The 23722-nt window shown below is 50.8% G+C and overlaps 1 protein-coding gene across 2 annotated transcripts in view; it reads left to right on the plus strand.

Annotated features, from left to right (window-relative positions):
- The window catches only part of SGPL1 (sphingosine-1-phosphate lyase 1), a 65090-nt gene extending 41956 nt beyond the window's left edge, over window positions 1–23134 (plus strand). For both annotated transcript variants that reach the window (XM_056113417.1, XM_056113418.1), the window contains exons 6-15: window positions 1645–1721; window positions 3325–3453; window positions 10857–10945; window positions 13383–13488; window positions 14973–15071; window positions 15649–15798; window positions 17188–17426; window positions 18345–18491; window positions 19326–19446; window positions 19947–23134. In XM_056113417.1, coding sequence (XP_055969392.1) covers window positions 1645–1721; window positions 3325–3453; window positions 10857–10945; window positions 13383–13488; window positions 14973–15071; window positions 15649–15798; window positions 17188–17426; window positions 18345–18491; window positions 19326–19446; window positions 19947–20087 — 1298 coding nt within the window. In that variant the 3' untranslated portion in view covers window positions 20088–23134. The remainder of the gene's footprint in view (window positions 1–1644; window positions 1722–3324; window positions 3454–10856; window positions 10946–13382; window positions 13489–14972; window positions 15072–15648; window positions 15799–17187; window positions 17427–18344; window positions 18492–19325; window positions 19447–19946) is intronic.
- Window positions 23135–23722: the final 588 nt, after the last annotated feature.

Raw genomic sequence — 23722 nt, forward strand, 5'->3', positions numbered from 1 at the left:
GTGCATTTCAACAAGTTCCTAAAGTATCTATAATTGACTGTTTAGCTTTTTATGTTGGGTGCTACCAAATTAGGTGTGGTCCAGGATTTATGATGCTCAGAGTAGGGATGAGTGCTCTGAGATGCATCAAGTCAAGACCACTTGGTTCCGAAGTCCAGTTGCTGTCTTTGTCTATCTTCCTGTCCCATTTTTAAGTCACTGCCCATTGTCATACTCTGTAGCACCAAAGAACAGGAAATGAAACCAGAAACCATGCTTCCTGTTTTTGAAAAGTTGGCAAGCAATGCTCCGAAGACATCCTCGGTATAGACTAGCTGCTTCTCAGGGAAGGGACAGAGCAAACGGGCCACAAGTCAGAGCTGCGGTTGGGTGAGAGGGAAGGATTTGCCTGGGTATTTGCAACTGCAGCCTCTGCTTCCTTGTTGGAGCTGAAAATCTTTACTTTTATAGAGCCCAGGCGTACACTTCCTAGAGTGGTTTTTAGTTGGAGTGTTTCTGTAATAGCTTTGTCACTGTCCACCCTAAATCGGACAGTCATGTCACAGAAGGATCCAAGATACCCACATCACCAAATTTATTAGGAGAATGTAGAATGTAGACAGAAAGTGGAAAGCTAAACCTTATATTCTGGTCAGGAATTATTTTCTTTAGAGTTTGTTGTTGTTGGTTCGATTTGGTTTGGGGCTACACCCAGCCGTGCTCCTGGCTTACTCCTGGATCTGTGCTCAGGGCTCACTCCTGGCAAGGCTCAGGGGACCATATGCAGTACCAGGCATCCAACTGGGATCAGCTGCGCTCAAGGTAGCTCTTATCCCTGGACTGACCCACGGTCCCCTTTGAGTTTATCCCAATGTTGCGCATGTTCCTGAAGCTGCTTGCTTTAGCATAGGTGTCTGGAAGCAGGTGGCTAATTTTCTCTGTGATTCCAGGCTCACTGGAAGGAGGGGCCCTCGGGCCGGGGGTTTCTCAGTGAGTTTTGTCTGGTCATGGATCTGGTTTCCTGGCACCTTCTCTGATAATCGCAAACTGAAATGGCACACTTCCATTGTTTTGTTTTGTTTTTCTGCCAAGTCTGCTGATAACATTCCCCACGCTTCTAACGATGAGGTAGGAAGAGACAGGAGAGAGCTTTGGTCAGAAAGGACCAGTAGAGGCAAGGAGAGAACAGAAAATGACGCTAATCAACGGGAACGTTTCTGCTGAAAGAAGGCAGTCGGTGGGGGTGGAGAGAGTGCATCAGGTAGGGCGTTTGCCTTGCACATAGACAACCCGGGTTTGGTTCCCAGCATCCCATGTGGTTTCCTGAGCACCGCCAGGAGTAATTCCTGAGTGCACGAGCTTAGAGTAACCTCTGTGCAATGCCAAGTGTGGCCCGAAAAGCAAAATAAAAAAAAAATGCAGTCAGGGATGAAGATGTTATTACTGGGTTCGAGTCTCTTCTCTTTCTCACATTGTTGTTATAGGAATTGAAGAGATTTCGCTCTGATAGTTTTTTTTTTAATTCTTTCTTGATTCGATACAAAAAATATCCTTTCAAAAATAATTCTTTTTCATTCTCAGAGGAGTTTCCTTCCTGGTCTTCTTGAGAACCTGTATCCCAGAGGCTCCTACTTACTGACGCACTGGTCTTGACTTTCTCTGCAGATGCCTTTTGGCAAGAAGGGCGCGCCTCGGGGGCAGTGTACAATGGGGAGGAGAAGCTGACGGAACTCCTGGTGAAGGTGAGGGGCTGTGGGCTCTGCCAGCTCAGGGGACCCCGTGTTCTCTCTATCCTTTTGTAACTGCTCAAATGTTATCGTTAAAAGTAAAGAAGTTTAGAAAGTTTCCCACTCATAGATGCAAACGTACAAGATCATAAAACACGTTTTTGTCTTTGAAATTAGTAACATTGATGTCACTGCCTGTGCAGAAGGTGGATTGCTAGGGAGGAGAGTCCCAGCATTTGAGATTGATGAGAAGATAATTTGTTTCATAAGAAGAGGCACGGAATTGGAAACTTGGTTTTAATTCCTAGTACTTCCTGTCTCAAATAATCTGAATCTAAGCAGTACTAAGCAATAATCACACTTAATGAATAAATTATGCTGCTACTGCTACTCCTTCCTTGTCTTCCTCTTCTTCCTTTTCTTCCTCTTCTTTCTCTTCTTCCTCTTCCTTTTCTCCTTCCTCCTCCCCCTCCCTTCCATATCAGATTCATTCTCTGCACTGTCAGATACAATTGCCGGGGGGCTGATGGTCTCTCTGGTCTTCAAACTTGGAACCTACTCCTCCCTCACAAACACTGCAGGTTGATTTGACTTAATCTTCACAGCTGCCCTGATCCTGCTTCTGCGCCTGAAGAGCCCTCCTTGGCGCTCCTGCTCTTTGGGCTCCAGTGCGTGATACCCTGTGTGGCACGTGGAAGCCTTTCCGGATCTAGCTCCCACCCTTACTTCCCTGCAGCAGCCGTGACTCCGTTTGCTCTTATGATTTTCCTTTTCTTCCTCAACTCCACTGCTTTTCTCATTGCTCAAAACAATCCCCTTAAAAGACTCTTCGAGACCCCGTAGGGTGTTTGGAAAGCCCCTCACCACGTGGGCCTGTATCTGTTACGACACTATAGTGGCTTCACTCCCTTGGCTGAGTGCTTTACACGGATTATGTTCTTTACTTATTGCTGAAACAATTAGATGTCACATTCGTCTCATTCAGCACGTGGGGAACTGAGCTTCCGAGAGGATATTTGACCCACGATTAAACACTTGGAAAGAGAGGCCAAGCTAAGATTTCAAACCCGGACCATTTGCTGTCTTAATCACGATCACGACCATCCTGTTATTCATCGATTGCCTCGAGCAGGCCCCAGTAACGTCTCCTTCATCCTGCCCCTGAGATTTTTTAAAAAGTACCATATTCAGGGCTCTTTCAGAGTTAGGAGAATGAGACCCTTCATTGTTACTGGTATTTGGCATATTGGGTAGGCCATGGGGAGTTTGCCAGACTCTGCCGTGTGGGCAGGTTATATTCGGTGGCCTGCCAGGTTGTCCAAAGTAGAAATGAGATGATAAGATTGTCACGCGGCCGCATTTGTGGCCGGGAGCTGGGTTTTATAGACACCCGGAAGCTGTCTTAATCAATGTTTTTAAAACCACATTCATTCTTCTCTTTACCGTATAATAATTTATTTGCATATAAGTCACCTATACTCTTTTGGTTTTTCTTTAGGTTGGGGAACATGAGTTATCATTTTCCTGGTTTCTAAAATTGTGCCTTTCATTTAGCGTATGATTCTTTGTCCTCTGCAGTATAGAAGTTTCACTTTATATCTGGTTGATTTCTTCTCAGGCTTATGGAGATTTTGCTTGGAGCAATCCACTGCATCCAGATATTTTCCCAGGACTGCGTAAGATAGAGGCGGAGATTGTGAGGATATCATGCTCTCTGTTCAACGGGGGACCCGACTCCTGTGGATGTGTAAGTGTCTTGAGGGTGGCACCCAAAAATCAGAGCTTCCAACTTAAAGCAGAAGAGATTGTAAAAATGTTTTATTATACAAGTCATGTGATCCTCATAGAAGATTCAGATTAGTAGCAGTTAGAAACTATGACAGAAACTTTTACAGTTTACATTTAAAATTTTATATCCTATAGATTGTCAACATCTTTGCCTAGACATTTTTTTCTCTTCAATGTTTTGTTGTTGTTCTTTGTTTTTATTTTTTTTTTTATTAGTGAAACACCATGAGGTACAATTGTAGACTTACAGACTTTGGTGCTTGGGTTTCAGTTATACAATGATCGAGTACCCATCCCTCCACCAGTGCCCATTCTCCACCACAATGATCCTAGTAGACCTCCCACCCCCACACCCCAACCCCCTTACCCACCCCGCCTCTGTGGCAGGGCATTCCCTTTTGCTCACTCTTTTCTTCAGGGTCTTGTAGTTTGTAACAGAGGTATTGAGTGACCATCGTGTTCGGTCTATAGTCTACTTTCAGCGTGTATCTCGCATCCCGAGCGAGTTCTCAAAACATCCATTACTTGGTGTTCCCTTCTCTATCTGAGCTGCCTTTCCCCCAACAAGTGCCGTTGGCTTCCAAGCCCTGGAGCAGACCTCCTGGCACTTATCTCAACTATTCTTGGGTGTTCAACTCCCATTTTATTACTTTATATTCCCCTCTCTCCAATGTTTTAGACATTTTTAAAGTTGCTGTAATGGGAAGAACACTAGCATATTTGCCATACTTACTATTACTTCCTCTCTTGTATCCAGCTACCCACCTCTCTGCCTGCCCATTTACCTTTATAATTTTGGCAAACCATCCCGTAGGCTTTTTAATGTAGTTTTGGGGCTGTATCTGCTGGTGCTTGGGGTCATGCTCTGTGGTGTTTGGGTCCCTGCGATACTGGAGATCGTACCCAGAACTGAGTCCAGCAATGTGTGCATGCCAGATGACAAGCCCTTACTGTCTTCTTTCCTCCATCTCATATAGATGAGAGAGAGTGTGTGTGTGTGTGTGTGTGTGTGTGTGTGTGTGTGTGTGTGTGTACTCGTGTAGCTTTGTATGTGTATACATAGACTTTTTTGGTCAAGGCTTGAGCATGATGCACTGGTGGGAATTTGCAGGTCTAGAGACCATTTGGGCCGACTGGAAGGTCTCAGTGGCCTGTGGCCATACCTGGCAGTGCTGAGTGACCTCCTGGCCATACGTGACGGTGCTGAGTGACTTCTTCACCTTTAAGGCTTAACCTGGTGGAACTTGGGAGTCCGTGTGGTCCCAGGAATCAAACCAAGCTTGGGCACATGTCCCTAGCCCCCAACTCCATCTTGTAGTTTTTGAAAAATATACTAATAATTTTACATGAGTTAGTGATTGACTTTATTATTTTGCTACAAAGTCAATTTCCATTTAGAACTAGAGGAACAAGGAGGATTCCTATCTGGAGACAAACACACTTTGCAGAACTGCTTGTGAACTTCCCTGAATCGTCATTGTTCGTCGTGTGGGTAATCTCTTTGGCAGTGTCACCTTTACTAGAAAGCATGAGATCTCAGCTCACACAGGCCTGATGGGTTCTCCAGTCAGCTGCAGAGATAACTGTGTTCAAGTACTGATTCTAACAGGTGCTTTTATGATCCCTGAAGTCTGGAGATTGATCAGAGGGTCCATGGGAAGGCATCACCGCATGGTTACTTCACCCCCCATGAATTGTTACTGTTATGTTGGCACCATGAAAAATTAACCTGTTGGAACACTCGTTAACAAAACCATTACTCCCACATACTTTGTCCGCAAGCTACTGAGAGTATTTCGCCCGCACGGCAGAGCCTGGCAAGCTACCCGTGATGTATTCGATATGCCAAACACAGTAACAAGTCTCACAATGGAGACATTACTGGACCCGCTCGCGAAAATCGATGAACAACGGGAGGACCGTGACCGTGACTTTGTCCAAAAAAATTTCAAAACTGTTGAAGATGAAGCATGGGTGGAACCTCGCCACGGGTTCCCTCTAGGTATTTGGATGAAAGGTGATTTAGAAGGGAGAGGAAGGTTGATTCCCAGCACACTGGATTTCGCTCAGAGTCTCCGTGACTCTTAACAGTTGCAGAGCAAGTTGGCCTCGCTGTTGGAGACAGTGGTACCTTATAACTCGAAATGCTGCTCAAGTTAGAGCCTAGAAAAAAAAGGTGTGTTTATGGGCATGAACATCTAATTGTAACTGCATTATAATACTAAAAATGGGAAATCATTGTTTATCTGTGGAGGGCAGGTTGCTTGTAGAATACTGTGTGCTCCAGTTCCAGTTCATTATAGTGTCAGTCCGAATGATGCTCAAATGAGCCCTTTTTTGTCTAATGGAAACATTTATTTTGGCTCCTGAGTCTTTTTGCGTGACTCGGGGAATCCCTGAAATCTTTCTTTCCTTTCCCCTTTTTGGGATGTGGAGGAGGAAACTACCTTTGCATTCATTGTTTTGGTGGGAGACCTTCAGATCATGCTCAGGGGGCTCCAGGGGCTGGGGCAGGGGCCACACTCCCAGCCTCATGAGCCTGCCAGTTGGTGCTGAAATGCTGGTTCTGGGATGCCAGTGCCATGGGGGCAGTGCTCGCGGGAGGCGTGCCATGCCGGGGATTCAGAACCTGGTACCTGCAAGTGCCAGCCTGTCCTCTGGCGCTTTTCGGCTCTCTCCCTCACCCCAAATTAGTCATTTGTCCAAGGATCCGTGGTTTATTTATAACCACGTAAAATATTGACGTGGTTCTAAGTCGGATTTGTGGAACAAGACAAATCAACTAGGATGAAATGCCCAGAAGGAGAAAGCGCAATAGAGGTTAAGGGGCATGGAGCCTCGAGGGTGGCAAGGGCTAAGACCCATCTAACTGGTCTTTGAAAGTAGGAAAAAAGCAGGTTGCAAAGGCGTGGTGATTAGGACAGCTATTAGAAAGGCGTAGCTATTCGCAGATGCAGAAAAGTCTGGGCAGGTTGTCGGGAGATGAAAGATGGAAGGTGAGTTCGTTAGTGGAGATGGGCCGGCGGGGGTTTCCCTTGCAGCTCTGGGCGCCCCACCTGGAGCGTGGGAGGGATGTGGGTCAGCACCCTGTGAGCCTTGTTCCTGCGTTCACGTTCTGGCTCCGATTCACAAAATTTTTGATCTTTGTTTGGGACTTCAGTGTATTCCGTTATATTTAGCTCAGTAGTGAAGGTTGGAATAAATTGTTTGTTTCTGGCTTTTTGGGTCACACTGGCAATGTTCAGAGGTTACTCCTGGCGCTGTACTTCAGGAATCACGCCTGGCAGTGCTCAGGGCAACATATGGGATGCAGGGGATTGAGCCCGGGTCAGCCACGTCCGACACAAATGCCCTCCCTGCTGTGCTATCGCTCCAGCCTCAAGTTCTAATATTTTATCAGACTTTCCAGTTTCAGGGGGCATGGTTGCACAAAGAATAGAATCTGTTAGATTGCTGGAAACAGATGTCCAAAAAATCAATTGGTCCATTGTTGCTGCTGTTGTAATTTGGTCATGTGAGAAATTCTCACATATTTGAAAATCTCCTTCCCCTTGAGTATTCTCCCTGTGATTTTCCGGGACTCCTCAGGTGATCCTTAGAGATGCGATTTTGCAGAATTTCCATCATCTTAGTCATTCTTCTCCGAACACCTGCTGGTTGCCCGCGATTAGCCTGACGGATTCCAAGTGTGTGCACAGTGGCCTCGATCTTTCCACCTGTTGTTTTAGCCTGGGCCCAATGACTTTCCCCTCGGTCAGGTTCAGTGTCTGCTGGTCTCTAGGTGCTGGCTCTCCCAGCGGGTGACTTCCCATTCGCTGTTTCTCCTGTCACTGCCATGCCCACCACACACCAGTCTGATGAGGAGGACACCTCCCCCCACCCCAGCCCTTCCCGCCCTGGCCACCCCATCCCAACTTGCTTTCCTAGAAGACTTGGGGGCATAGGAATGAGAAATTGAACGTTTTGCCTACTCACCGGTACCTTTTCCAGGCTTTGGTTTGCTTTTGGGTTTGGTTCGGGAACCTCCTGCTTTGGACCCAGGGATCGGATGTGGTGTAGGGAAAACCACGCAGGTTTCCGTGTTCAAGGCAAGTACTGTAGCCACTGCGCTGTCTCATCGGCTGACATTTCCAGGGGTCAGAGGGGCGACCAGAAGCTGTATTTTACCCTCTTCTAGGCTTCAGAAACGTTTATGTATATATTTTGGGAGGGGGACTTCGTATTTAAGATTTTTTGTATTCGACGACCTCTTCTCTTGTTTGGTGGTAATTACGGTAAGCTCTTACCCCACTCTCCCCACACACCCAGCTCCCCCCCATACGCACATTCCCATCGGCTTTAGGGAAGAAATCACTCAGGAGGTTCTGGCGGTCTTCATTCTCTATCCATAAAGCCAACCATAGTTTGCTTGTTTTATTTATTTATTTTGATTTTGATTTGTTCCAATTAAGTCATCTCTTCCAGTGTGATCTTTTGTCCTTTGTGTATTAGGGACTGAGGAAATACAGTTCCCTAAGACCTTGTCTAAGGAGATAGCTCTTTCGTCATTCTCTGTCTCTCTCCACGAGTGAGGGTGGCTGAGAGGCGACGTCATACCCCCAAAGAAACTCGGTTCTCTCTTAGGTGTGAAAAAGCTGTGGAGGTGCCATCGGGCCTCAACATGTTATGCTCATGATCTGTGCTAGTTTTCTAATTCTTAGGTAGCATGAGAATTAGAATAGAATAGCATTTGTTTTTCCTCTTTGGGTCACACCTGGCCATGCCTAGGGGTTACTCCTGGCTCTGCACTCAGGAATTACTCCTGGCGGTGCTCTGGGGACCATATGGGATGCTGGGAATCGAACGTGGGTTGGCCATGTGCAAGGTAAACGCCCTCCCCGCTGTGCTCTCGCTCCAGCCCCAGCATGAGATATTTTATAAATGGTGAAAGTTGTTCAGAGCAAGTGATCATTGGGGCCACTGTCCTCTTACTCCAATTAACAACTGAATTGAGATTTACCTTTGGGTTCAGGTGGTAGAGAGAAAGGGAAGAGGAGCAGTAAGTTTCAGCTCAGCATTCAGGATCAAATAAAAACTGGAAGAGAAGCTGGATGTTCCTACTTTCACAGTTGATAACACAGTGGCATTCGCTCAACCAATGAATGTGTTGGCTTAACTGCGAACTGGGCTAAAAGCGGAACAGATGAAGTGGGTAACTTGGGATTTGGAAATAGTTTTTGCTTAGGTCATGACTGGACCTTGGGGCTGGCGTTGCAGACTTGAGCTCCCCCGGTCCTTCCCAGGCTTTCTCCATAACTACTGTGGCTCCTCATCTGACATTCGGAGGTTTCAGGCTCGCCCACAGCACGTGCTGCTGGGTTGCAGTGCCGACCTCAGCCATGAGCCTTTTGTGTTTTCTAACGGGGAAACGCACAGCCCTACAGCAGTGTCCTGTGCCCGAGCCTGCTTCTCACTTCTAGGAGGTGACGGTCACATGTTTCACAGAGACTTCCTGAGCCAAAGTGTGACTCACTCATTTCAGCCAGTCGCTCACATAACCCCCGACTGCTGGGATTTTGTTCAGTGGCATGGCTGTTGTGGGTAAGATTTTCTTTTAGAAGCTTCTGTGATCACCCTTTCTCATTCCATTGGTCTCTTCTGTTTGTTTTGTTTCTCGGCCACAGCTAGTGATGCTCAGGGCTTCCTCCTGGCTCTGCGCTCAGGGATCACTCCTGGCATGGCTCAGTGAACCATAGGGGATGTTGGGGATAGAACCTGGACAGGCCACATGCAAGGCAAAGCGCCCTCCCCACCCTGTCCACACCAGATCGATCCAGCTCCTCATTCCACCTCATAATAAGCTGTAGAGGATATTAAAAATTGGAAGTTTTTACCTCTTACTGAAAAATGAATGCCAAGTGGATAACACTAGGTGAATCAATGTCTTCTGATTCAACTTTCTTAACCTAGAGAATGGAAAGGACGTTGAGATACTGCATGGGTAGTCAAAAGATGACCAGTATAAGAAAATATCCATCTAGCTCCGGGCTGTGTTTCCCGTTTGTGTTTTCATTTTGGGACCACAGAGCGCTGTGCTCAGGGCTTACTGCAGACTCTGCACTCAGGAATCAGTCCTGGGGGCGCTTGAGGGACCACGATGGGCAAGGGGGACCATCCCCAGGCCTGTACTCTCTCTCCTGCCTGCTCTGTTTCCCCTGTTAATTTGGAAATAATTCATTATCAAAAGATAGTCAGAGAAGTATGACTCACCTATGTTCTGTGTTGGTCGTGTGTAATTTACTGAGCTTAGAATGAGGTTTTTTGAAATGCTAATTGAGTGGCCAGAGAGATAGTCTAGGGCACATGGCGTTTGCCTTGCACGTGGCCAACCCTGGTTTGATCCCTGGCACTGCCCGGTCCCCTGATCGCTCCAGTGCTCACTCCTGACCTTGCTGTTGAACATTGCCAAGTGTAACCCAAAACCCAAACCGAAACATAAAGAAATCTCAGTTGAGCTAATAGGCATCACAAATTGGTCTTCCCCTTAATGAGTGTGTAGTCCACTGGGGAAACAGAATGAAGTGACCGCTTGCTCATTTTCTTTTCTGTGCTTAAACAAATATGCCCACATCAGAGAGCTAGACTCAGCTTTAGGAACCCATTTTACTTCATTTAAAGATGTTGGATTTCATTTTTTTCCCCCTGGGGTAAGATAAATTTCTGAGAAGGGGCTTCTGCTTTCCTGTTTCAACCTTTTCAGGGGCAGGAGAGATAGAACAGCGGTAGGGAATTGCCTTGCACGTGGCTGACCCAGTTTTGAACCCTGACACCCCATATGGCTCCCTGAGCACCACCAGGAGTGATCCCCGAGTGCAGGGCGAGGAGTGAGCCCTGAGCACAGCTGGGTGTGGCCCCCATACAAAACACAATCATCTGTTTCAAAGGCACAAGTTTATTTGCTTGGGAGTGTCTGAGTGTCTCTATCTTCACACTGTATCGCGCAGTTTATTAGAATTGTGATTTCACATTCTTGGGGGTTATTGAAAGTGTAAATCAAAGTCAGTAATGCTGATGTTCGACGGTGCGTGTACCCCTGGGTAATTACTCTGGAAATGCGTACGGCTTAAGCCCAGCAGGGTCTGGCAGAGGTGTTTCTCCACACAGTGGAGCTTCTCCTCACCCTTTTCTTTAACTCTTCTCCTGAACCAAGGTGAGGCTTAGCCGGCAGAGCCCAGTTTCCTCCCTGGAAGACCCGAGTGCTCATTGTGTCGTCCACACATGACGTCGTCTGGCCGGGCATTGTCAGGAGTGGGGCGGGAAGTGCCCGCTGCTGACGGCCGTCCCCACCTCTGCTCCACAGATGGGCTCTCTTCTCTGTTCCAGGTGACCTCTGGAGGGACCGAAAGCATCCTGATGGCTTGCAAAGCTTATCGGGACCTGGCCTTGGCAAACGGGATCAAGACCCCAGAAATGTATGTCAGCACAGCACTGTCTCTCCTCCACCCCTTTTCTAGAGATGGAATGAAAAAATCTATCTTTCAACGTCTATTTTCTATTAAAAAAAAAAATCGAGCTTCTCTTCCTCTGGTGATTTCAGTCTAGTCCTTTTGTCTTTTATCCTTGGCTTTTGGCCCTTCATTCAGCATGAATGGAGCGGATCTGCTAACTCATCTTACAGTCGACCCCCGCTAAAAGGGTGGATCCTTCCAGAGTGAAATCCTCCTCCTAGAAGTGACAGGGGCCTATAGCTCTAAGCTCTCTCATTTATGCTAAACACCCTCAAGCATAAAGAAGAAAGCTCTCTGCTTGGTTAGTAAAAGTTAAGATTATTTCTGGGAGGAAAAACTATTTTGTGTGTGTTTGTTGGGGATTTGGGCCAAACCCAGCAGTGCTCAGGGGTCACTTCTGGCTGAAATCAGGCTTACCAAACGGAAGTCAGTTAGCACATGGCAAGTGCCTAATCCTGATGTATTTTTTTCTTGAATCACCCAGTTTGTAGTATTTTATTATGACAAGTCATTGTACTTTTCATTCCACTTCCATCCTGTTTCCCTTTTCATAAACAGAGCATCAACAAATACAAAATCAAGTTTGAGAAATTTGCGATTATGAGAAAATCATGGGCTATACTTGAATTTTGACCTGAAATGTTTACAACCCAAGAACTGATCACATTTTTTATACATCCAGTAGAAGCCTAAGGAATTCTGTCAGTTATTATGTTTTAATTGATTAATTTATTCCTTTCATGTTTATTAAACACTTTACATCAGAAGGTACCCTAGGCATTATTAATACTAGAAAGAATTCTACACAGTAGACTGCTACTGGAATCACAGGGTGTAATAGTAATACCAGGAAAAGACATGGAAAACTGTGGGTATGTGAAGGTAAATACCAATGTCATGATTTTTCTGGATTCAATTTGGATACAAAGCATGGGATTAAATGCTATAAACTTTGGGGGTTTTTTTGGGTTTGGTTTTTTTATTTTATTTTTAAATTTTTTTTTATTAGAGAAACACCACGAGGTACAGTTGTAGACTTACAAATTTTTGTGCTTGGGTTTCAGTTATACAGTGATCAAGTACCCATCCCTCCACCAGTGCCCACTTCCCACCACCACAGATCCCAGTATCCCTCCCACCCCCCATCCCCCCATCCCACCCTGCCTCTGTGGCAGGGCACTCCCTTTTGTTCTCTCTCTCTCCTTTTGGTTGCTGTCTAACCCCGATATTTTATCTTTAACCTGGAAATTTGTCTTGTCTGTTTTGTTTTGGCGCCATACCCAGCAGTGCTCCTGGCTCTGCACTCAGGGAACACTCCTGGCAGGTTCAGGGGACCCTATGGGATGCCGGGATTGAACCTGAGTGAGCCACGTGCAAGGCAAACACCCTTCCTCCTGTGCTCTCCCTCCAGCCCCATGGCCTGGAAGAATTTTAAAAATCCTTTTGAGAATTACCAAATTGCGACCACATGGACTTAATTTTTGGTATCTGGTTGCGTTTTCCCCCCTGCAAGCCCCTTGGTTTGTACAGTGTGTTCATTAGCATTCATTTTAGGTTAGGGGTTTTCCTACAAATGCCCATGACTAAGAATGTCGGTGTCCCATCTCTCTCCAAGCGGAAATCTTGGGTGCTTGATGTTTAGTAGTGGAGCATTTAAATGCAGAGATTTAAGATTGAGAGAATCTTAAATGCAGAGATTTAAGATTGAGAGAAGTTCGAAGACAGATGTTTAACCTGCCACAGCTTTCCTTCCAAGTATCGCTTGGCATCCTGCTTGGGGAAATGGGGATTTTAATTTGGGTTTCTCAGACGACTGTCAGATCTGAGCAGGCCCTTGGGTGCTGGCTGGCTGCGTTCCCTTTGCGCCCCAGTAGCCCGTCATGTTTTGCGGGAGTCACAGAGACAGTCTGACTCCCTGGCCCACCGTGGGCAGCCACTCCCTCCTGTCCAGCGTGGAGCTCACCCCAGTTCCTGCCCACAGCTGGCACCTGTCAGCGTTATACTCTGGGTCCAAGTGGACGGGATTGATTTCAAGCTCTTCCTGCTATCCACATCATTTTACAGATGGTAGTACAGCAGGTCGGGCGTTTGTCTTGCATGTGGCCGACCCAGGTTCGATTCCCAGCATCCCATATGGTCCCCCAAGCACCGCCAGGAGTAATTCCTGAGTGCAGAGCCAGGAGTAACCCCTAAGCATCGCTGGGTGTGACCCGAAAAGGAAAAAAAAATCAGTTGGCCTGTTCGAGGGAAAATAATAACAAAAGTAAAACGGAAGAAATGCCTTTAAAACTTTATGAAAAAATACTTAGAAGCTGACTCCTGGTGATTAGAATGGCCGACAACTTGCTCTTAAGCCCATGCTGAGCTGAATGTCCTGATTTTCCTCTTCCCCGTCCTTCAGTGTGGCCCCCCAAAGCGCCCACGCCGCGTTTGACAAAGCAGCCAATTATTTTGGGATGAAGATTACCCGGGTGCCGCTGAACAAAATGATGGAGGTGGATGTCCGGGTGAGTCCCTGCAAAGGACGTGGCTGTGTCTGCCTTGGGCTGAGCAAAGCAGGACATGCCCCCGATGGACTGGTTTTCCCCCCAGGTCACTGCAGCTACACCTTGAGCTGCTTTTCACTGTAGCTGTCAGCCTTGCCTCTGGCTGGTGATGGCGGCTTCCGCTTCCATCTCTGCAAAGCTTCCTGCGTTCCAGTCTAGTCCCTGACATGAGGCTTAACTAACCTGATTTTTTTTCTTAGCACTGTCCCTTTCTGTAGCATGAACTAACTTGCCCCTTTTGATTGGTCCGAATTAGAACCATAGCGATTGTGTTGGTGATTCTTTCCAGAAGTAAATTGTCCCGTTTATGGGCACCAGCACTGATCTCTGCACTGTCTTTCTTTGTAAAATGTATTTATTTTCAGTTTTGGGCCACGCCCGGTAGTACTCAGGGCTTACCCCTTGCTCTGCGCTCAGGGTTCACTCCTGGAGTCGCTCATTGTCCTGTCCCACTGACCCCTAAACCTTTTTTTCCCATTGTCTTTATTGAGGTATTAGCTGATCGGTGAATAATCGACACATCAAAAATTGTCTATATGTAAGGTCTTCAACTTGACGTTTAGAAATCTAGTCTGCAATGCAGTGACCCTTGCCTGCTAAGTGTGTCCGTCACCCATGTGATCACGTGGTCACTCCCATAGTCGGAATACCCGGGCCACTCTCTCACTCTCTGAGGAGACTTCGAGTGTGCAGGGGGGTCTCACTGAGCTAAAGTCTTGGAGAGACTTTAGCTCTTCAGAACTCAGTCCCCTCTGTGGCCAGCGCTCGGTACCTTTGACCTGCGTCTCTCCCTGCTCCCTTCCCCCTGCCCCGGCAGTGATCAGGCTTCTGCTAGTTTGAGTCTTTGAAATTTTATGGATGCAGTGAGGGTCTAGAGTACTGGCCATTATCACCCGACTTACTTCATGTAGTATCCTGTCCTCCAGGCTCAGCGATGTCACACATGGCAGAATTTCTGCTTTTTAAGGACAGAATGTACTATTTCTTTAGGAGTTACTTTCTATGCCACCATTTGTGTAGAAGAACTTTCCCATTTCCAGAGTCCCTTCAGAACCCCCTTCTGGCTTCTGACAGCCAGTGTCAACTCTAGAAGCTGTTAGTGGCGGAGGGTGGGAGGTGGGGGGGGGGGGGAGTTCCTGGGAGCTGCCAGCTCGAGCCGGGTGTCACTGTTCACTTGAGCTTCGGTGCCGGCAGTGGGGTTGGCTCCCACCTTTCCCTCTTTCGCCCCCAAGAAGCCCTACTCCTGTTCCCTGCACTGTGATTTTGGCCGGCTGTCGGTTTTGTTTTTGTTGTCTTTGAGATTTGGCCTGGCCTGGCCCCGGCCCCCTGAGCGGGGAGACAGGCCTTCTCCCGAGCGACAGGCGAGGGCACGGTGGCTGTGTGTGTGCAGGGGAGGGAAATGCCACAGGGCGGCTTCTCATCTCCCTGGTCCTTCCCGCCCCTAGGCCATGAGAAGAGCCATCTCCAAGAACACCGCCATGCTCGTCTGCTCCACTCCGGGCTTTCCTCACGGGGTGATGGACCCTGTCCCCGAAGTGGCCAAGGTCGGTGAGAGACGGGCCGCTGGGCATCGTGGCTAAGTCTGACCAGGTCTCAGCGGGAGGAGTGGTGGGAGTTAGACTGGACACCGCCGGGATGAAGAGCGGCCCGCAGCTCTGGGGTTTGAAGTCAGCCGTGTCGGAAGGGGCGAAGGGGTGACGAGGCAGGGAAAGGGCTTTGCTTAACTGACGTCTCCTGAAATAGTGCTGATCTTTCCACCCCGGTGGGGAAGTCTGCGTTGCGGGGTGTGCTCTAGAGGAAGGCACTCGGCACACCTCACGGCACCCCACCTCTCCCCCGGTGCAGTTTCCCCAGCAGGATGTCAGCTCTCCCAGGGCTGTGCCGGCTCGGTCTTGCAGTGAGTCTGAAGCCCTGCACATAGAGTAGACACCGAGTTCAGCTTCATTCCACCCACGGCTAAATGCACGGGGAAAATGACCTGGTTAGGAATGCCGGAAAAGGCCTTTTATAACGTGGGTACACAGACACCGGTTCAAACCCACCCTTCGGCTCTTGTCTTGCAAATTGTAGGCCTGGGACTGTCAGTGACATGCTTTTGTGGTCTTTGTGTTTTGGAACCAGTTGGCGGTCAAATATAAAATACCTCTTCACGTAGACGCTTGCTTGGGGGGTTTCCTCATCGTCTTCATGGAGAAAGCAGGGTACCCACTGGACCAGCCGTTTGACTTCCGGGTGAAGGGGGTGACCAGCATTTCAGCTGATACTCACAAGGTGAGTCTGGCTTTCTGTTCTCACCAGGGTGACTGTCTCAGGTGACAAGAGAGTAATGGAAAGGGATGTAGGTTTGGTTTTGGTTTGGGGGGGATGGGGGGTGGGCCACACCAGATGGTGCTGAGGGCTCACTCCTGATGGGCTTGGGGCACTAGGGATTGAACCCAGGTTGGCCACGTCCCAGGCAAGCATCCTGTCCGTGTGTCATTGCTCCGGCCCCAGGGAACGGGACCTGTTATCTTTGTGTCATCTGGCCAAGAGAATTCCCATTTCCACTGACTAAAACTGTGATAGGCCACTGTAGCGACAGTAGGATAAAGCTCCCTGAAGCCTTCAGGTGTCTGTAGCAGAGGGAGGCTCCTGTTGGCATTCCTCCAGAACAGTGGTCCTGTGGAAGCCCCAGGGACACAGCACCTAAGTGACAGGTGTGTGCTAACAAATAAGCCCTTCGGAAAACAGAAGGAAGTTCTGTTTGACTGTATAGTATTTGAAGTGCTCGTGCCGGCCCCCAGAGGGCTGAGATCAAGTCCGGTTAGGGAGGGACTCACACAGACTCTGCCCCAGATGCAGAGACAGCGGCCATGTGCCCAGTGTGATTCTCCTGGAGTCTGCTGGACACTTGAGGACTGTCGAGTCCATTGGCTCTTAGTGATCTGCCTGGCTGCCATCAGAGCCCCTCTTGTACCCCCATCGCTGTGAGGCTTGGGGTGGAACTAACTCCCAGGAATGCAGGTGTGGTGTTCAGTGCTCGGGGCTGGGCTCAGGACTCAACCACGCCCCGTCCCATGGTGCTCAGAGGCCCTGTGGTATCCGGGATAGAGGCCGGGCTTCACCAGGCAGGATGCCGCTGGCCCCTTCAGCTTCTCCCAGCCCCGACACAGTGTATTCTAAAGCTGGATTTAGTCACTTCTAGATTCTGAGCACTGTGATAGTCTTGGAAAGGAAGTGTGATATAATTACACTTATTAATATAGTATATGACATAATTTATATATAATTAACCAAAGGTAGTGTAATAATCAGCAGCAGCATATAGGGAGAGAGAGAGAGAGAGAGAAAGGGGGGGAGGATGGAATCCGACTGTGTTGTTCCATATTCGTTTGAAGTCAGCCTTTCTTGACTCCCATGGAAATTCACCTTCCCTTCCATCCCGACAAACTTGCCTGGGGAATTTCTCAAAGCAGAACACGGGAGGAAACCCATTAGCTGGGAACAAACACTGTTTTCTCCCAGGGCCTCAGATTCCCTCGCCCTGAGTGAGAGGTTGCTAAGCCCGTTGCTTCGGTCGGTGTGCGGAGTGTCTGTTTGATCCCTCCTGTGTGACCGGGAAGGTGCTGGGTGCCGGGGGCCTGTGGCTGGGTGTTGCGCTGACCCCGGTCTTCTCCACAGTACGGCTATGCCCCCAAGGGCTCGTCGGTGGTGCTGTACAGTGAGAAGAAGTACAGGAACTACCAGTTCTTCATTGCCACGGACTGGCAAGGTGGCATCTACGCTTCCCCCACCATCGCAGGCTCACGGCCGGGCGGCATCAGCGCAGCCTGCTGGGCCACCCTGATGCACTTCGGTGAGAGCGGCTATGTGGAAGCCACCAAACAGATCATCAAAACTACTCGCTTCCTCAAGTCAGAGTATGTGCGGAAGACGGGGTTCTGCTTCCTCTGTTCCATCTGCCTCTAGGTGCAGAGTGTCCGCCTGGCCAGGCCGCGTGGTTGTCCCCGAGAGCCCAGGGGTTTAGGGCAGGCGGCCAGGCCCCGGGCTGTGCTCTGGCGGACGCCCTATCTCGCAGGGATCTCATAACTACTGGCAGCCCTTACCAGGGCTGGTGCCATCTCGTGCGGTGGTTAAGACAGTGGTTCCCGGGCCTCAGCGTGCCCCTGACCAGCTCGGCTGCTTAAAATGCAGGTTGCTGCGCCCCACTCGGAGAGTTCGTTCTCAGTACACGCGGCTGGGGGAGCCCAGGGATTTGCATTTCTAGGAAGTAGGCGCTGGGAAGTGGATACTAAGGCTGCTGGCAGAGAAGTCTCAGAGAATTACTGGAGTAAGAGAGGATTTGGGGAAGAAGGAATTGGGGATGGGCAGGGGTGGGGGGAGATTGAGAGAGAGATCGATGGGGGGTTAATGTGGAGCTGGAACTAGCTCTGCTCTAACACATGCTCATGTGTCCCCTGCCTGTCTCTGAGGAGGTCCCTTTCTTGCGTGAGGGCTGGCAGATGGGACTTCCTGAAACTGCGGGGCTGAAGGGCCCTTTATTCCGGATGCTCCGAAGTCCACCTCTGGCGCCCACGTGGCCCGGGGGCATGTCCGAGTGCCAGGGCCGCAGCCAGGGATTTTGTTCCCGGTCGGGGTCTCGGTGGGATCTGGGCCTTTGAGCCCTGGTCACAGTCCAGCCACCTCCTCTCGGCAGATGGGCATCTTCTGCCCTCCCCGCTCCTGTTCGGTTCGGTTCCAAGGGAGGAGGGTTGGATAATCAAAGAGATGAATGGAGGCCTAGCGCATGTGTGGCTAAATTTCCTTGTTCCTTCTTGTTTTTATCTTTTTGGTTCAAGACTGGAGACCATCAAAGGCATCTTTGTTCTGGGGAACCCTCAGGTGTCCGTCATCGCTCTGGGCTCCCGAGACTTCGACATCTTCCGACTCTCTAACTTGATGACAGCCAAGGGCTGGAACCTGAACCAGTTGCAGTTCCCGCCCAGGTAAGCCCGAGGACCCCTCCCTGGCCTCGCTCCCCTGACTGTCAGAGAACTTCTGGTAGCAAAAGTCGACTCCGTGGGCGGCTCCGGTCTCTGGAGGATTGCTGTCCTGAAACTCCCCGTGTCAGGTGACGGTCTTCTTGAGGCTCATGGCTCGTCCTGAGAGACATCTCCCCCCCCCGTCTCACTGTTCGTGGCTCTGCGCGCCCGTCATCCCACTCACAACCCTCCCTGGCTCTTAGAAACCGTCTTAGCAGCTGAAAGAAGTCAGCTCGAAACTCTGCATTCCGGGATCCAAACCCGAAACAAAGACGTCTCCAGAGAATCTTGTCACTCAGGCCGCTGTTGTCTGTCTCAGGTTTTCTGATCTCACCTTCAGTGATACCCTTCAGTCCTGACACCCCTCAGGACTCCCGGTTCTTGCCTTTGTGGTGGCATTACCTGTCCCATCTGGACACCGCCTTTGCCTCTCCACCATCCCAGGGCTGTTAGAGTCCCTGGGCCCTTGAAGCCCTTCTCGATCTCACCCAGAACGCTCCTGTCCCCAGGATAAAATCGTCACTACCAGTGGTCACTCAGCAGCAGGACTATCTGGGGACAGTTTTGAGAGGCATGGCAGGCCCTCGCAGTCGGCAAGATTCACCCCCTCCACAGTCGGAAGCCTCACGCGTCCTGGCTCCACCAAGTCGCGCATTTGATCTGCCGACTCCCAGCCCAGGGCTGCCTCCTAGCCTGGGCCGGCACGTTGTAGTGCCAGGCCTTCCTGGCTGTGGGGGCTTTATTTGGGAACACTGTTGCCTGTCCAATGCTCATCTGTCTGTCTGTCCCCTTCCATAGCATCCACTTCTGCGTCACCTTAGTGCACACCAGGAAGCGAGTTGCCATCCAGTTCCTGAAGGACGTCCGGGAATCCGTCACTCAGATCATGAAGAACCCGAAAGCAAAGACCACGGGAATGGTAGGGACACTCGGGGGTCTTCTCTCGCGCGGTGGGAGTTTAGATGTCAGTGGGCACGAGGACGCCGTTGAAGGGCTTAGCCCCACGTCTGTTCCCATCCCAGCTTCTCAGTCGCAAACCTCTGTCTCTTCCTTGGCTGATGGCCTCCACCTCATCCAATCCCAGGTTTTTCCCGTTTCAGAGGAGAAAGACTATAATAAAGCACCTGATACATTCGAAAGCATCACGTGCAAAGGGATGTGGTGGTTATGACCATCTGAAAAGGAAAGGAAGCGAGTGTGCTTTTCCCCCCCAGAATTTTCTACAAAAAATCCTACAGTGTATTTCCTTTGGACAGAAAAGCCAGCACTTACAAAAAATCTACTTTGCAGGCTGTCTTTCTCCCAAGTGGATTGGTACCTGGGGAGAAGGAGGCCAGGAGAGGGGAGGAGATTATAATCCTGGCTTTCTTTCTGCTCCTCTCCTCCTCATGAATAATGTGTCCTTGGCTGGCTTTGCAGGGCGCGATCTATGGCATGGCCCAGACAGTCGTGGACAGGAACCTGGTGGCAGAATTGTCCTCGGTCTTCCTGGACAGCCTCTTCAGCACAGACACCGTGACCCAGGGCAGCCAGATGAATGGGTCTCCCAAGCCCCGCTGAGCCTGGAGCCTCTCGGGGTGTGGACCAGGCCACACAGTTCCAACATCCGGTGTTGCCCCACCGAGCACAAGAAGAGAGACCATGAGACCGCGCGATGCTCAGGATACTTCCTCCTCTTCCTCTCCTCCTTTCGTGGGTTTGAATGTGAATGCCCCGAAGGGTCCTATTTCATAACGGTTCCGCCCTTCCCATGAGCGTCCCCTCCCCCCCCCAGAATGATTCTGACCAGACCCATCTCTAACCTCTAGCTTCCAGCTTCACTTAATCACTGTGTGGGCAGCTCTGGACTGTCTTGATTTCTTTGGGAAGCCGGAGTACAGTTTATGAGACAGAAGGTTTTTCTTCCTTATTTCGGACAACTTGGCTAGTCAGATAAGGAGCGTTTTGGGTGCCGTGTGTTCCCAGGTGGGCGTGAGCCCTCCCCGAAGCACAGGGCCCTGTTCTCCTTTTTCTCAGGCTGGCTCGTTGTCTCTGATGCCGGCACTGTTATTCCAGCTGACAGTCCCCCTCCCAGAACACCGATTGGCCTTCCTGTCACCCGGCCTGCCCTGCGTGGTCTTGCTAACCTCTCTGCTCAGAGGTGGGGCTGGGCGTAGCTCGCTGCCCTGCTGCTCTGCTTGTAATTTCCCTGTGATACTCGGCCACTGCCGTGTTTGGAGATTCTTGTTGAAATTATGCTCTGTTCCTCTGTTCCTGTTTTGTGGCCTAGGAAGAGAAGGTGGTTTCCAGAGGACTCGGGCCTGTCTTGGCCCTGCCCTGGGGCCGGTGATGACGGGAGACTTGGACTCTTCCTGGTGCTTCTCCACGACAAGTAGGGCAAGCGCCCAGGTCGAGTCTCTGCCCCTGGAGCTGGTTGGGGGACAGGGGGACCCTCCTTCCCCTTCGCACCGTCACTATGAGAATAATCGTCCCGAGAGCATGTTTGCTTGACCGGGAGCTGCCTCACCGCTCCGACGCCGCCGTGACTTCTTGGCAGGTGTGAGGTGTGAGGGCTCCAGGCAGGGGCGGTTTCTTCTCTCCTTGGCCCGTTCTCCCGCCCCTTCCCTCGACTCGGCCCCCCACGGTACAATGGCAGTTTCGCCTCCGGTACTGGACGCTTCGAGCCCGGGCTCGGAGGGAGAAACGCTTTGGAACAGGAACACAAGCACGTGTCCGTGCCACCTCGGGCCTGGCGTCTGTCGGGAGAGTAGTCGCTCAGGGTGGTACAGGGCCGGGGCCAAGCCCTGCGCCCGCTTCCGGCCTTCTCTCCCGCATGGGCCTGACCTTGGTGGACCCCTGCCCATCTCAGAGGATGACCTACTGTGTGCCTTTCCCTCAGCAGTACACAGCGCGGGGCCAGTCCTGACCCAGGCCCCCGTCTGTGACGGTCTCACGTGGGTAAGGGAGTACTTAGGATAAGTGAGGAGAAATGTTCCGGTTCCATATTATCCTTCTCAGGGACTCCCGGTCACTGGCCTCCAGGCTGGTGCCCTTTGGCCGCTGCCTGCCCTCCCCTCGCCCCCAGAATGCTGGCCAGCAGAGCCAAGGTGGCCCCCCACCCCCCCCACCCCGGGCTCCTTATCACTGTACTGACACAGAACTGTGACTGGCTGGGCCAGTTGTCGACCTGGTGGGCACCTCCAGAAAGAGGCACAGTGTCAGTGCTGGGCGGGCACGTTCCAGCAGGGCACCACGGTGCCAGCCCGCTCAGGCAGAGAAGCACATCGTGTCCATGAGAGTGCGCGGTGGCACCCGGGGGCTCCCCTCGGGCTGTCGGGGTCACTGCAGCATGGGTCTTGGCCCTCTGCAGGAGCCCTCTGGTAGGTCGTCACGTGCCTTAGCTTTGCGTGTCTGTAGGTGGGTGGCACCTCATCTGGCGGGTGGGGGTGGGGGGACAGCCCGGTCCTGTCGTGTTGCCGAGCAGAGGCCCCCCGGGCCCTTGTGGAAACCTCTCACCCGCGCCTGCCTTAGCGTCGCCGTGTGCGGGCTCTGCCCAGCCACTTTTCATATTGCTGGTTTTATACTTGGAAATGGTACTTGCCTCTTTGTGAATCTCCTGTCTTTAACCCCCCGCCCCTGTCCCGTCTCAGTGCGCCCTTCCTAACTGCAGCAATAATCTCTCCGAAAGCAATTATGTCATTAAATATCCCAAATCTTAATCGTGGTTGTTTGCTTCTGTGTGTTCAGGCAGATCCCAGATAAGGTGGTGGGGGGCCCCGTGGCACAGGCCGCTTGTGAGGGGTCGCCCCCTGGTGGTGAGACGCTCGCGTCTCCCCGCGGATATTGGGGCCCTTGAACGAAAGATTTCTTGATGAGGTTTCTCGGGAGCACTCCCCAGGAAAGCACTCGTTGCGTGGAGTCGCAGGTCACAGTCGCGAGTGCTTTCTTGATTTGCTCTGCCCCGAGTCCTGAGGCGGTCTGGGACGCAGCTCTCCGACCCCGTTTGGTCGTCGTCCTCACGCACGGGGGTGTGGCTGGCGACCGGAGCCCAGACCTCGCACCCTGAGCTTGGTCTGGGGCTGATGGAAGCCTCCTATTAGCCTAGTAAGCGTAACCGCTTGGCATGTTGCTCCATTGCCACCGGATGTGGAAATCTTTCCAGAGGGTTCCTCAGTGACCAGCTGTCCAAGCGTGGCCCTGAGGCCATCTCAGCCTTCCCAGAATCCCGCCACATTTGCAGTGGTTTTCTGCCATGTCCACCCTGAGGGGCCAGATGGACTGGACTCAGGACAGCTTGGACGGCTTCTCCTGCTCCCTGGGGTTGGGGGTCCCTGGGCCTTCTCTGCATGCGGCCGGACGCAGCCGGGCCGAGCTGCTCTGGGCTCTCCACCCAGTCACAGCCGAGGTACTGATGAAGCCTGTCGGGCAAGCACAAGTCAGGGATTTCAGAGGATTTTTTCCTTGACTTGGAGTCTTACTTAATTGCTTTCTTTCTTCTTGTATTTATTTTTCATAATCTATCCTCAACATCCGCTCGTATGATTTTCAGTTACTTGCATTAATTTTAGAATAAATGTATTTATTTCTAAGCGTGCGTTGCTTGTGTCTTTGTCCTACTTGCAGGCGCCTCCTTCACCTTCAGGGCCCTCTAGGTTGGTGTTTTCCAACCTTGGAGCCTGGAGAGGAAGCAGATGAGGCAGCACAGTCTGTACCTCAGGTCTGGTGGCTCGGGGACCAGGATCTGCAGTCACTGGGTCGAAGCAGACTTCGAGGCACTTCCCTTGCTTGTACAGCCGACCTGGGTTTGATCCCAGCATCTCATACGGTCCCCTGAGAACCACTCCGAGTTACTTCCTGAGCGCAGGGTGAGGAACAACCCCCGAGCATCGCCAAGAAAAAGAAGTGGAAGAGATTGGGCATCGCCCTCTGAACCCTGCTGGTGTGGATTGTCGAACTTTGCCCAGAGTTCGCTGTTAAGCACAGGTGGTGTTCATCCTTTGTCGCAGACAGGCTGCAAAGGGGGCCCTAGCAGTTCCCCTGAGCGACAGTGTATGTTACTTCCCTACCAGAACCTTGGCCTTCACTTCTGACTTCTGAGGACCAGTTCACGCAGGGGGACTAGACTGTGACAGTGCTGGATGCGGCTCTGCCTGCCTGCCCTCCCTCCCTCCCTTCTTTCTTCCCTCCCTCCCTTCTCTCCCATCTCCCTCCCTCCC

This window comes from Sorex fumeus, unplaced genomic scaffold (genome assembly GCF_029834395.1).
Source record: "Sorex fumeus unplaced genomic scaffold, SorFum_2.1 ptg000020l, whole genome shotgun sequence".
Lineage (NCBI taxonomy): Eukaryota > Metazoa > Chordata > Mammalia > Eulipotyphla > Soricidae > Sorex > Sorex fumeus.